The sequence below is a fragment of the Hemibagrus wyckioides genome, linkage group LG06 (assembly GCF_019097595.1).
Source record: "Hemibagrus wyckioides isolate EC202008001 linkage group LG06, SWU_Hwy_1.0, whole genome shotgun sequence".
NCBI lineage: Eukaryota > Metazoa > Chordata > Actinopteri > Siluriformes > Bagridae > Hemibagrus > Hemibagrus wyckioides.
Genome location: NC_080715.1, coordinates 18,267,073 through 18,279,958, shown reverse-complemented (window position 1 = coordinate 18,279,958; position 12,886 = coordinate 18,267,073). Strand labels below are relative to the sequence as shown.

General features: G+C 39.1%; 1 protein-coding gene across 2 annotated transcripts in view; it reads right to left on the bottom strand.

Moving 5' to 3' along the window:
• vwa8 (von Willebrand factor A domain containing 8) overlaps positions 1-12,886 on the bottom strand; it is a 68,888-nt gene that overhangs the window by 54,823 nt on the left and 1,179 nt on the right. For both annotated transcript variants that reach the window (XR_009204751.1, XM_058392057.1), the window contains exons 3-14: positions 10,907-11,037; positions 10,676-10,786; positions 8,504-8,671; positions 7,951-8,115; positions 7,826-7,875; positions 7,629-7,737; positions 7,433-7,537; positions 6,684-6,806; positions 6,340-6,474; positions 5,963-6,040; positions 2,894-3,054; positions 2,701-2,814 (exon numbers count right to left, since the gene is read on the bottom strand). Coding sequence is in view for 1 of the 2 variants with exons in the window: in XM_058392057.1 (XP_058248040.1) it covers positions 2,701-2,814; positions 2,894-3,054; positions 5,963-6,040; positions 6,340-6,474; positions 6,684-6,806; positions 7,433-7,537; positions 7,629-7,737; positions 7,826-7,875; positions 7,951-8,115; positions 8,504-8,671; positions 10,676-10,786; positions 10,907-11,037 (1,450 nt within the window). In the remaining variant the exon portion in view is untranslated. The remainder of the gene's footprint in view (positions 1-2,700; positions 2,815-2,893; positions 3,055-5,962; positions 6,041-6,339; positions 6,475-6,683; positions 6,807-7,432; positions 7,538-7,628; positions 7,738-7,825; positions 7,876-7,950; positions 8,116-8,503; positions 8,672-10,675; positions 10,787-10,906; positions 11,038-12,886) is intronic.

Genomic DNA, 12,886 nt, shown 5'->3' with positions numbered 1-12,886 from the left:
AACGAATGCAACAAATCTGAAGAATAAAGCGTAAAACAGTAGCAGTTCCCCACCAGGTTATTAACTCCCCATTATACAAGCTGCTAGACTTCTGAACCATTATATATTTCATATCTGAAGGCAAGGGAAAAACAGACACAAATAACTCGCCACCCGTGACACCCCTATAAACTTAACCCTCAGTGTAAAATAAGCTTGACTTTCTGGTGGGCAGCTTCCTGTTATTGTGGCGAGAGATGAAAGCGCCCATTGTCATGGACTGTAATGCATCTCATTGAGAGTCAGTGTTTTACCCAGACAGAGTCCTGATTTTAATTTACTCTCTCCCACTCTCACAGGCCTGACAACGTGCGTCTTTAAAGTGTATGTGTGTTTAATTGTGGGTCAGAGACAGAAGCGCTCTATGAGGGTGATGTCAACAGGAGTTAATCAACACCTCAGACATGGCTCTGTCCTTTCAGGCGGCTCGGAGCTGTCAGGACAATTCAAACGCTCTGTTAGAGCACGTGAGCCACTGGTCTATTTGCTCTGTGCTTCAGAAGAAAATACAGCCATGATAGAAACATATAAAAATAAAAACCTCAGTTAATTAACACATACTTGAAGCTTCGATAAAATGGAGAATTTCCTGTTGTGTTGTATTCCACTTAACCCACTGGAATTTGTCCACGATCATAATGTTTCATTTATTAAAGAAAGATAGGTCGCACTTTTAACTCTTTACAGTTACAATTTCTTGTCCTGGAACATCTGTGAGACAAGATAGTTCCTGTTATCACTCACATTATAGCAGTTATAAACCTTTGTTCCTTACCAATATCTTTTATCTCTCTCTCTTAAATGTAACAGCCCACAAAAAAGAGGTATGTCATGTTACTGGAAAGTATAAGTCAACTGTTTTGAAGACTTTCCCATGGCGGAAAACATCTAGACAAGATATATGAGATTCCTTCATAAATGTGAACTGAACGTCTTCAGAATATAAACAGTTGTAGATCTTTCTTAAAGAACTGTACATTTTCATTCCAATTATTAGTAGATCATTTAGAGAATCCAGCTCTGAATGAGATGTTGCTATAGAAACAATAATGTTAGTGTTTATATATATATATATATATATATATATATATATATATATATATATATATATATATATATACACACACATACACAGCTCTGGAGAAAAATAAGAGACCACTGCCCAATCTGGAATGTCATCAAGAGGAAGATGGATGGTCACTAACCATCAATCAAAGCTGAGCTTAAGAGTGGTATAAAGTTCCCCAACAGCAATGTGAAAAACTGGTGTAGATCATGAAGCCAAACGCATGCAAATCAGGGTTATTCCACCAAATACTGATTTCTTAATGTTATTTAGCCGAAGCATTAACACAATTTGTTTACAAATGATTTGCATTTTGTTTTATTTGAGTTATTAAAGCTCTGCAAATACTGCATGATCTTGGGTTATTTTGATGTGTTGTCATTTCCTTTAAATATACACTCTAAATAACAATAGTTATATTCTGAATTTAGGAGAAATATTGTCAGCAGTTCACAAAAACTGAAACAAAACTGTTCATCTCACCAATACATGCACCTGTAAGAAAAAAACATAAGAAACTGATATGCTTCTGATGTGTCTCTGATCCTACCAAGCTCATGAATCGGAATGCCAATTTCTGATCCTGGTAGCAATGCTGTGTTATTCAAAATCAATAGTAACATAGAAGATCACATGTATTAAGAGAAGCAGGGGTTCAAAATAAAAAAAAAAAGGCTGTTCAAAGCGTTGATAAGCATGAGCTTCTGTGACAAAATTAACAGCACTTGAACCAAACACTCTCTCACACACTATCATACACACACACACACGCACACTCATTTCCTCATAACACCTTGCCATTGACATAATCACATGTGCTAACACAGGCTGTTGTTCCCACTGGGAGTATGTATGATGCTATCAGGTAAAGAATTAGTGGAACATTCACGTTTCTCCTACATGCAACACTGCATTTACTCTGTAGACCTGACTGCAAACCAATAACATACTTGCCTCCAATTGTTTGAAAAAAATTCTGATAGCAAATTATATGTTTTCTTCAGAAACATGTATATCTGTACAACACTGAAACACAGCACAGGAATGTTGTGCTTCTTTCTTTGTATTTGTAATGATAATAAACGCTTCTTATCTTATCTGAATTCAATTTATCTTAGACTGGGAGTGTCCAGGGTGTCCAAGGTGCTTAGCCGCAAACGTCAGTGTTGGTGCATATTTATATTCCAAACAAAGCAGAAGCCACTCATGAGTCCACTAAAAGATCACCTTGTTAAACAGGTGGAAAAAGGTGTGGCTCCTGCTTAACAGGAAAAAACCTTCAGCCAGAGCAGGCCTTTGTAACGAAACGAAACAGCCTTTATTTGTCACATATACATTACAGCACAGTGAAATTCTTTCTTCGCATATCCCATCCTTGGAGGTTGGGGTCAGAGCGCAGGGTCAGCCATGATACGGCGCCCCTGGAGCAGAGAGGGTTAAGGGCCTTGCTCAAGGGCCCAACAGTGGCAACTTGGCGGTGCTGGGGCTTGAACCCCTGATCTTCCGGTCAACGACCCAGAGCCTTAAACACTTGAGCCACCACTGCCCCAGATAAGATTGGACAGCTGTGTGTGCTAGGATGTGAATCATGGTACCTCTCCTGCAGCTCGTGGTCATTGAGCTGGAGCTCTTCTTTCACAGCGAGGTAACGATCCCATCTCAGGAGCCGAGTTCCATCATACAGAGCCAGTTCTCGATCATGCAGCAGCCTGCATAAAGATCACACACATTTTAGTCAAAGCACCACCTCTATGTTGTGCTTATCAAAAATCAACAAATCCATATTACCTGGACAGCACAGCCAGAGTTCCTAGATTAACCCGATGGATGCCATCCAGCAGTACCAGCTTGCCCTCCTGAGCAGCGCTGACCAGCGGAGATGCCCTCCAGGCCGTGTCACCGTTAGGCAGCGTGTATCGCTGCTGGAGCAGGTCCCGCGCAGTCATATCCTGCCACATAGACAAATGAGCATGTGATGCGTGCAACCATGCGTGAACAAAAACCAAGGAGCTTTAAAGAAGAAGGGAGGAAAAAACCCTTTGTGTTAGTTTCTACAATGGGTTTAATCCCCATTCAAGTCATACATCGCTAAAAGCTAGTAATTATCAGTAATCATTTGACGTTCTGCTGTTAATCTAAGTGTTGAGACAGTCAAAACACAGAAGTGATTTTGTGAGCTGGATTTCCTTTAGCGTCAAAGAATTCAGTTGGTAAGGCAGAAAAGTGTTTCTTGATATGCATTTTCTTGGAAAATCTCACTAAAGTAATAAATAAATAAATAAATAAATAAATAAATAAATAAATAAATAAATCCACCTCGGCTACATAATGTATAGATAATGAAATACATCTCACGATAAAACAAAGTAAAAAAAGATAATTTGCTAATAGAGAAAATAGTGCTTTCTAGTACACCTCTTCTAGGACAAATTCACAAATTCAGGGAAAAAATAATTAAAACAAAATTCTCACAATAAAACTACCAGGTGAAAATAAAGCTTTATAGTTTTTAAGCATAAAAACTCAGAATTCAAATTTCATGTACAAAAATGAACATGTACAAAATCTATTTTAGCTAAAACGCTACGGGATTAGGGACAAATTTGGCGCTATGGAAACGTGAAACGAAAAAAAAAAAAAGACTCAAAGTTTTATGTGATGAATTATAGCAGAAAAATTCCTTTTTTTCCCCGGACACTGGGACCCCTGACCTGCACTAGCTAAATATATCCCCAGCATGATGCACAGACTGCTTCCTTTTCCTGCTTGCTTCAGACTGAGCCAACAAATTCCCAGCATTCCACAGCTTACACACAGACTCACTTATCCACACACACACATATACACTTCTTCTAGGCTGTGTGCTACACAACAGAGTGATATTATTCACACGTTGATCAGAGAAAGACTGGGTTTGTGGGTGTTTTTGTGTGTGGGTGATGTGGTAAATCACACGCTTTTAAAGGAGACTGTAGACCTTCCAAGATCGAGATATAAAAATGCTGAGGATTTGATAAATGGGCCAAAAACAATTTACTGGAACTGACTAACATTGAAATATGATACAAATAACACGTGTTCTTAAAACTTAGCTGAAAGTAAAACTCAAGTGTTTTAAATCTCACACAGATTTCAGCAAATACAGCAAGTTCTTTCCAAAGCAAAGAAGCAGAAAAACATCATAAGATTCTCAAAGACTTTTCTATGATACACAGCATGTACCACAATATGCCTATAGTACAGTAGAGTTGTATTTAAACTTATAGAACTAATAATGAATATGTTCATAATCATAATAGTAAATTATTTTAATATGCATTTTATTTTATTTTTTTTAATAAAAAAAATTGTGTACATTTATTTGGTTATATATATAATAATTAATTATATTAATATTAATTCTAAACAAATCTAACACTACAACTACAAGTAAAAACATCCCCCAGAAGCTTTCATTCAGTCTGTAAGATTTTTTAAAGATTTTTTTTTAAATGTTAATTTAAAAAACAAAACATACAACAATAGCCACAACATCTCGAAAAGCATATTGTGACATAATTTATTACAATATCAATATCATATAATCATCCAGCCCTACAGTTCACCTATAGGTGGTCTAGTGACTAAGAATCTCGTGTTCTCACTGACAAAGCCCAGATTTGGCTCTAGAAGGGTGTCCAGCATAAAAACCTGGACCCCAACAAATATGTAGATCACATGATATGCTGCGGTGTCCCCAGAAAAAAAATATCACCACCAAGTTGCCACTGTTGGGCCCTTGAGCAAGGCCCTTAACCCTCTCTGCTCCAGGGGTGCTGTGTCATGGCTGACCCTGCGCTCTGACCCCAACCATCCAAGGATGGGATATGTGAAGAAAGAATTTCACTGTGCAGTAATGTATATGTGACAAATAAAGGCTGTTTCTGCCAATGGGAGTGAAGACAGTAGAGCGCATGCTTGTGTGATCGGTGACACAGCTTCTCCTTCATCTGACATGATATGATGCTATTTTTGCGCCCACTATAAATGTTATTACTTTCACAACCATCAGTAGGAACACCTATAGGCAACTTCATAGTATAACGACTGGAGATTTGCAGCAATAAAATCACTGTACATGTGTGTGCAGCTTAAATGATGGAGTCTTGTCCTGACTGATTGGATGTTGGTCAGCACTGGATGAAATTTTCTCCTGTTTTAAGTCTGGTTAAGTGCTGAAGTACAATCCTATTATATGTAACAACAGCTTGACATTGAGATGACATTTTATGAAAAAAAAAATTAACTGAATGTTACTTAGAGAACAGACAGTACAGGATTCAGGGCTCAGAATAGAAAAGTCCCCCAATCTCTTAAAAATAGCTGTTTAGGGATGTTTTGTGCCTGTAAATACAATTTTAAAAAAAAATCTTCCCTGAAATCTCTTGCATGAGTATGGAAATGCCCAAGTCAGAGGTTGTCACTGTCCCTCGTCCGGCTTGATTGGTGAAGAGAGTTGGATGAGTGGGACAGATGACCTCAGAGCGCATGACCTCTGGCATGACTGTGCTGAGGCTCAGTGGGCTGCTCTCTGAGCCAGAGCTTTGGTCTGTCCAGCATATCCAAACATTTCTGAGTGAGGCTCTGTCTGCAGCTGTAGCTCATGTGCCAGGAACGACCATGCTCTGAGGATTAGCTGTACATGCCAGCAATGTCCAAAATGCATAGCAGTTTTCCATCTGAACTCTAAAGGCCATTCATCATATGATCTGACCGAGTGTCTTCCAAGTATGAATAGGAATTGATGAACTGATGATGGCTTCACACAAAAACCTGTGATGTTTCAAAGTATGAGGAAGTAAACTATTTCCACTATACCTGATAGAGCATGATTGGCTCAATGCTATAGCCAAGCATTTCAGCAAATTCTTTGGCAATCACAGATTTGCCACAACCCTGTAAAGAAACAAAAGAAAAGTATATAAGTATATATGTATACTAATAAGTTTATTAAGCAGCTTGATCTTAATCTCACAAATCAGACACTCAGTGCAACTAAGGGATTTCAAAACGCACTCCGCAAAGCAAACGTTTGCTCAACAAGGGGTGAGGAACCTTCCTGATCCTTTTAATTGGCTGCATGGATATTGTTCTCTCTATTGTTCTTGTAGCTACACACACGTCAGCTCCGTAGTTAAGAGCTCCGTGGATGTGTGTAACCCTGTCTGCTGTGGTTCAGGAAGCTGCTTGTGTACCTTGGCTCCGATGAGACACATGTCTTTGACGAGGTGAGACTGCATCATCTCTGCAAGCAGGCGAGCGTGGGTGGGTGTGCTGATGAAAGACGGACTGCTGTCGGGGGCCCGGGGACGCCGTGACCCTGCTGGAACCTGCAGCATGTCCGTTAGAGACAAATGAACAGCTAGATCTCTTCAAATCTATGCTAATTACATCTTTAATGCCTTCCTACAAACATATTTTTCTTCATAGTGTGTAATGGCTTGTGTTGGCCTTGAATTGCAGTGAGAAACTTGCCTACAGCCTCATTTATGTTTTCTCAGTCATTTACTGAAATGCATAAAGAGCTCTGAGCTCTGACCTGGAAGGAAATGATTTTTTCAGCAATACTGAGGGCAACTGATGCTTCTCCGGTATTCCCCGGCTCCACATGTACCACAGCACGGGGAGACTGCTGCTTCTTTCCATCCATCAGCTCAAAACGCTAAAGAGAGAGAGAGAGAGAGAGAGAGAGAGAGAAATAAAAAATCCGGAGTAATCATCATTACAGCATGAAGTCTGAAAGTCTGAAGACTGAAAGTGCCAATATCTGTTTATGTCTGGACTGCTACTGTGATGAAGACAACATAATAGAGAGACACAGAAAGATAAAGGCACAGAGATAGACATAGAAAGAGACACACACACAGACAAAGAAGGAGAATAAGCAACAGACATGGAAATGTAGAAAGAATCAGAAAGACAAAGTGAGACAGAAGGACTGTAATGAGAGGCAGTAATAAGAGATTAAGAGAGACAGAAAGAAGTGGTGATAAAGAGCCATAGACAGAGAGAGAGAGACAGACAGACAGACAGACAGACAGACAGACAGACAGACGTGAGAGATGACAAGGGTGAGACAGACAGAGAGAAGTGGACTGAGAGAAATAGAGAGAAAGACAGAGATAGGGAATGGTATGGAGAGAGAGACTGAGAGAGGACCAGAGACAGAGAGATTAAAAAGTGAGACAGAGTGAGAGAAAGAGAGAGAATAAGGGAGATTCTAGAGAGACTGATAGACACATACAAAGAGAGAGAAGAAGAGAGAGATATAGAGAGAGAAACACTTACACTGAGCACACCCTCCACTGCATTTCGACCCTCCTTCCCCAGCATGGTCTCATACGGGTAGAGTCTCTGGAGCAGCTGTTGAGCGGACAGCATGGGGAACAAGTCCTGCAACAGCCACATCACCTTTTTAGCCACTACCTGCTTGATGTCACTTTAATACATCATTCCACAGCAGAGTGGATCTTTTGTGACTCACCAGCACTTTGATAGCAGATGGTAGATTGTCCACAGGAAAGTCAGGAAGACCCAGATTGGCAGATTCTTGTGAGCAAAGAGTGGTAGCACATGACAGGAGCTGAGACACTCTGACAAGGAAAAGGGAAAGATTTTGGCTACTGTGCATCATTAGGATGTCTCATATATCTATTTAGTACATCCTACATTTCTCTTTACCTTTCAGCTTTCACATTTGGTCCAACACTATACAGGATTTCCAGCTGGTCCTGAGAAAAGCAGAAGTAATCTGAGGCATGTGCATTGAACTCAACGAGGCAATACATAACACTTGACCTTTGTACCTTGAAGGGCAGGTAGTAGACGTCTCTAGCCTGGAATCGAGAGCGTAAGGGTGGATCTAGAGGGTTGCCCTTGTAGCGTGGCACAGGCAGCCCCAGAGCGATGACCCGGAAATCCTCACTCACACGCACAATCTTCCACTGGTCCAGTTCTTCTTTAGTGTGCTCCTACAATCAGCACAGCATGGGAGATTTACTTTACACAAATAAATCCTGCATGTGAGTCTCAGAGCGCTGTTTTATACCATATACTCTTATCATCATTTTTATCTTCCTTTCAATGCTATTATTTACTTTCTTTTAACAAAAAAAAAAACCCAACAATTATTATTATAGCGTTTTAATGAGATCCCTTTAGAGATATTTACATCAGTTACATAATACCCTTTTAATCACTATCAAATGCCTTCCACTGTGTACTGTGCCAACAACAGAGTATTCCTATATAGAATTTCTATTTATATACCTAATTCATTTCAATTTCATTGAAAACATCACTGATGCTGGAAACAGAAACAGTGTCTGTTGAGATCAGATCTATTTAAGTTGTTAGCACCTGCAGCAGTTTGTCATAGCGCTGGGCCGACATGAGGAAGCGTCCATCTTCTAGCTGCATCTCGCGGTTCTCCAGCAGGTTGTTGAGGACAGGCAGTACGTTCCTCTCGGCTTTCTCCAACCCCTCCAGAACCAGAATTCGGCCCTGGGTCGCCGCTCTCACGGCACACTGCGCACACGAGACGACACAGCAAGCTCAGCTAACACCAAGAGCACAACTTCACCTCACCCTGAGCTTGCCATTCAACTGCTTCATTTGCTAAATTAGTCAATGACATTCAAGCGTCTTTGAACAAATGCTACAATCGTTTTTGAAAAGCTATTTAACTAATGAAAGATTTTTACTTTCGAGGGAAAGCCCTTTTAGTGTATTGTTTATACAGTGATGCTGCTAGTTTACCCACAGCCCAAAAAAACCAGCCTGTTTCTATTTTAAAACTTTGAATAGGTGTGGGCAGACTGATCCGATTTCTTCAGTCATGACGGTGCAACCGTACAAACATGTGTGTGCAAACAGTCAAACAGTCTTGACGTCAAAGGCAGGAAATTCTAGGCTACTCCAGTGACCACAAAACAAGTTGCCATATAATTAGGTTAACATGTAAGTAACATGCCTAATTATGTGGAAATATGGCCTACCAAAGTGCACCCAGATGCTCTAAATTTAACTTTGGATCTATTTCCATCACAGACTGTATAATCCCATAATTACTAGAAACGGTAGAGACACAGGACGGGAGGTAAGCTGAAGCCACACACCAGCCATGTGATGTGTTTATCAATGAAACAGCAAATCAGACCTCCCTAAATGTTCCTTCTGTTTTGAATATTTCTTAAAGGGTTCAATTTCTTTATGTCTTGTAAGTTGGAGCAGAGCAAAAGTCGAGGGCTAAGGTGGAAAAAGTAAAACTCATCTGAAATAACATTTCCAGGAATCCCAGCTTTATAACTTCCCATTACGCTAGTGACGAGAGAGAGAGAGAGAGAGCTGGGTGCATGATGTAATGTTCATAAATACTCCAAATGGACAGTAAAGTTCCCGGGCCGCAGTTATTTGGACAGACGTTTTACTAACGTCACAACCCAAAGTAATTTCCTTCCACAGTGAGAACATAGTGAACTGAAATCAGCAGCAAGCTTAAAGACTTCAGTGTCAGCTGAACCTCTGAATGTCTTTCAGTGTGCTGGTAGCTTGACTGATTAGATCAGGGGTGTCCAATCTCATCAACAAAGAAACTATTTTATTTTTTTGGGTGAGAGTTTTCATTTCAATCAAGCAGGAGCCAAACTGGATGCCAGCTGTTCGATCCGTCGATCTTGTATGACTTCTGTTTGGCTGGAATGAAAACCTGAACACACACTGGCCCTTTCAGGATAAGATTGGACACCTCTGGATTAGACCATTCATTCAAATGGAATGGTGCACATATATGAAATGGTCTGTGGCTTCAGATAAGCCTGTGTCTGTGTAATAAAAAATACAGTCTAAAGATAAACTTAACAACATTATTGCAAATAATCTATTAACATACAGCTTGTGTACAGAAAGCCATTTTTATACACAGAGCTTGGTATATGGGTCAAAAAAAGAGCACAGAACCCCAGAGAGCAGTGTGACACTTAACACTCCCTCCCACCTTCATTCTCTCTTTCACACACACATGCAAGCCTGTTAGGCTCAAGAAACAACTCAAGCCCAGGAGACTGATGCCTCAATGACAGTTTAAGACTTGTATATATACTTTCCACAATAACAATAAAGTTGAATCTAATCGAATCGTGATTTTTTCCTTTAAGCATGTGAATAATTAGGACAAATGTTGGAAGCATGGAGGACAATTGATAACTAAAACTTTTTGTTTAACAATCAAACTGACTATAAGATGATCCTCCTCTAAAAATGCTAAGCAGTTAAGCAGCAGTCAGGCCATCATAGATCGCATCAATATATATATAACAAAATGTGATCTGGCCCACCTACAGAGACAGAAAGTGTTTTATTCCCCTTTAATACTTTTGAGGAGTTTAAATACAACATGTCAGTCTTGCACTTTAAACTGTATGAGAAATTAAAGAGTAAAAAATACTAGGTTAGATACATAATAAATGATTATTATGGACAAGAGGCATAATAACAAGCCTAAACCCAGCCTAGGAAAGACTTCGTACTCGCCTGGTCTATGTAAAAGGCTGTGCCAGAGCGGATTTCTCTGCGCTGCTTGAGATCAGTCTCAGTCGTGTCTCTGGATAGAGCCACGTACTCAACCTCCCTTTTGGTCAGCTCCTAGAATTCATGACCAGCACACAGTTCAAAGCTTGACATGCATGTATCGAGAGGTCATTATTATATCGCATTGATTAGGTATAAGATTAAACACTGGCGATTAGAGTTACATGGTGTTACCAGATACTGCATGGCAATGGTGCGGCGCAGTGGGCCAGGAGGCCCAATCAGAAACACATCCTGTCCCAGCAAATCTTTCTGCATGATCCAGCGAAGGTGCTGAGCGACTGTCTGTGGCATGGACTCGGTCACTGCGCCAAACACACCATGTCAATGTAACGCAATGAAGGCGGAAATAAAAAATCAACATTTAAAACTGCTATGGACTATTTTAGAAGGAAAAGTTCAAGGAAAACTAACAATTTCTGAAGTTACAGCTACATATAAAATTCTTTTCTGATGGTGTTTACATATCATTCTGTACATTCATATAATATAAATATGGAAATAAATAATATAAAATAATAATAATAAAATATGGAAAAAAATAAGAGACCACTGCAAAATAATCAGTTTCTTATGTTTTTTTCTTACAGGTGCATGTATTGGTGAGATGAACAGTTTTCTTTCATTTTTTGTGAACTGCTGACAATATTTCTCCTAAATTCAAAATATAACTATTGTTATTTAGAGTGTATATTAGTAATCTCCAAACTTGACATATTAATTTAAACTGATTTAACATTATATATGTTGCTTTTTTAAGAAAAAGAGAAATATGCATCTTTATATATTCTCACATATTCTCTGATCAGACCAGAAAGAGGAATCTATGAAATTTAGCAACTCTTTCCTTTCTCAATGAGCTGCCTTTAGCTAAATAATTTGCATATAATAACTGAATGAGTTTTGGCTACAAAACAGAAAACAACAGAGTTGACATTTTTTCAGCCTTGAAATATGAAAAACATTGTATGCATACAGTTTACTATACGGTATCTTTGAAAAATTTGGAGAGCCACTTTAAAAATTTTTAGTTTAATGAATGTTCACTTGAAGCCCATTTCTTTGCAATACGACATTTAATAGGGCACGCGTGAGCACTGGTTGTCCATCAGCACACAATAATATTTACTGTGTATAAGCAACAGAGGTTCAATATGATGGGGATATATCAGGATCCTGCTCTTTCTATATTATATATACTGCAGGATATTCTAGTTTAGAGTTGGTCCTAGACTTCCTAAGCTGTTCATGAACAGTGATGAACTGCAATTATCTGCACACTAAAATACTGAAAAAATAGCTTCAGGAGAAAATCAGCACGAGCATCTAGAGTTCACGTTCGGATCCTGGCAAAGCCGCAGTCATCACTAGCCAAAAGCCAAGAGAGCAAAAAGGAAGGAAGGTATTTCTCTCTCTCTCTCTCTCTCTCTCCTGCGATCACAATAATACTAGGCAGTGGTGGGCGTCTGTGAGCTGGTGTATGTGAAAGAGTGTATGTGCTTTCCTATGTGTCAGTTCCTCTGCACTGTGCACTGGGGAGCAGAATGAGCAGCAGTTTGTATAGGGCTGGCTGGATTTGTGTGTTTCAGAGGAAGCAGCCTTCCCCCTCTTCGGTTCAAGGTTGTTTATTTGTCACATATATATCTTACATACATGTGATGTAACGTAGTGAAATGATTTTCTTAGTTAGTTGCACCACAGTGCAATAGCAAACAGAACCAACAATGAACTAAGGACTTACTCACACATAATAAAAACAGAAAAAAATAGAATACAATGAATGCAATGCAGACAGACATTTACAGTATGCAAAAAGCTTTCACTTTTGTGCAAACTGGTTGGTTGGTAGTTGATGGGGGAGAGAGATGGCTGGTGATGGCAGATGATCAAATTGAGGGGGGAAAAATGAAAAAATAATGAATTATAAAAAATAAAAAAAATCAAAATCAAAAGAAGAACATCTGCAGCACTTTTTAGGGAAGTATATATATATATATATATATATATATATATATATATATATATATATATATATATATATATTTCTTATATAGAATAATAATAATAATAATTAAACTGTAATGTTCTTTGAGAATATAATAACAAAGCTCTCACAAGACTTCTAGAATACAAACTCATTCTTAGCATTAGAAT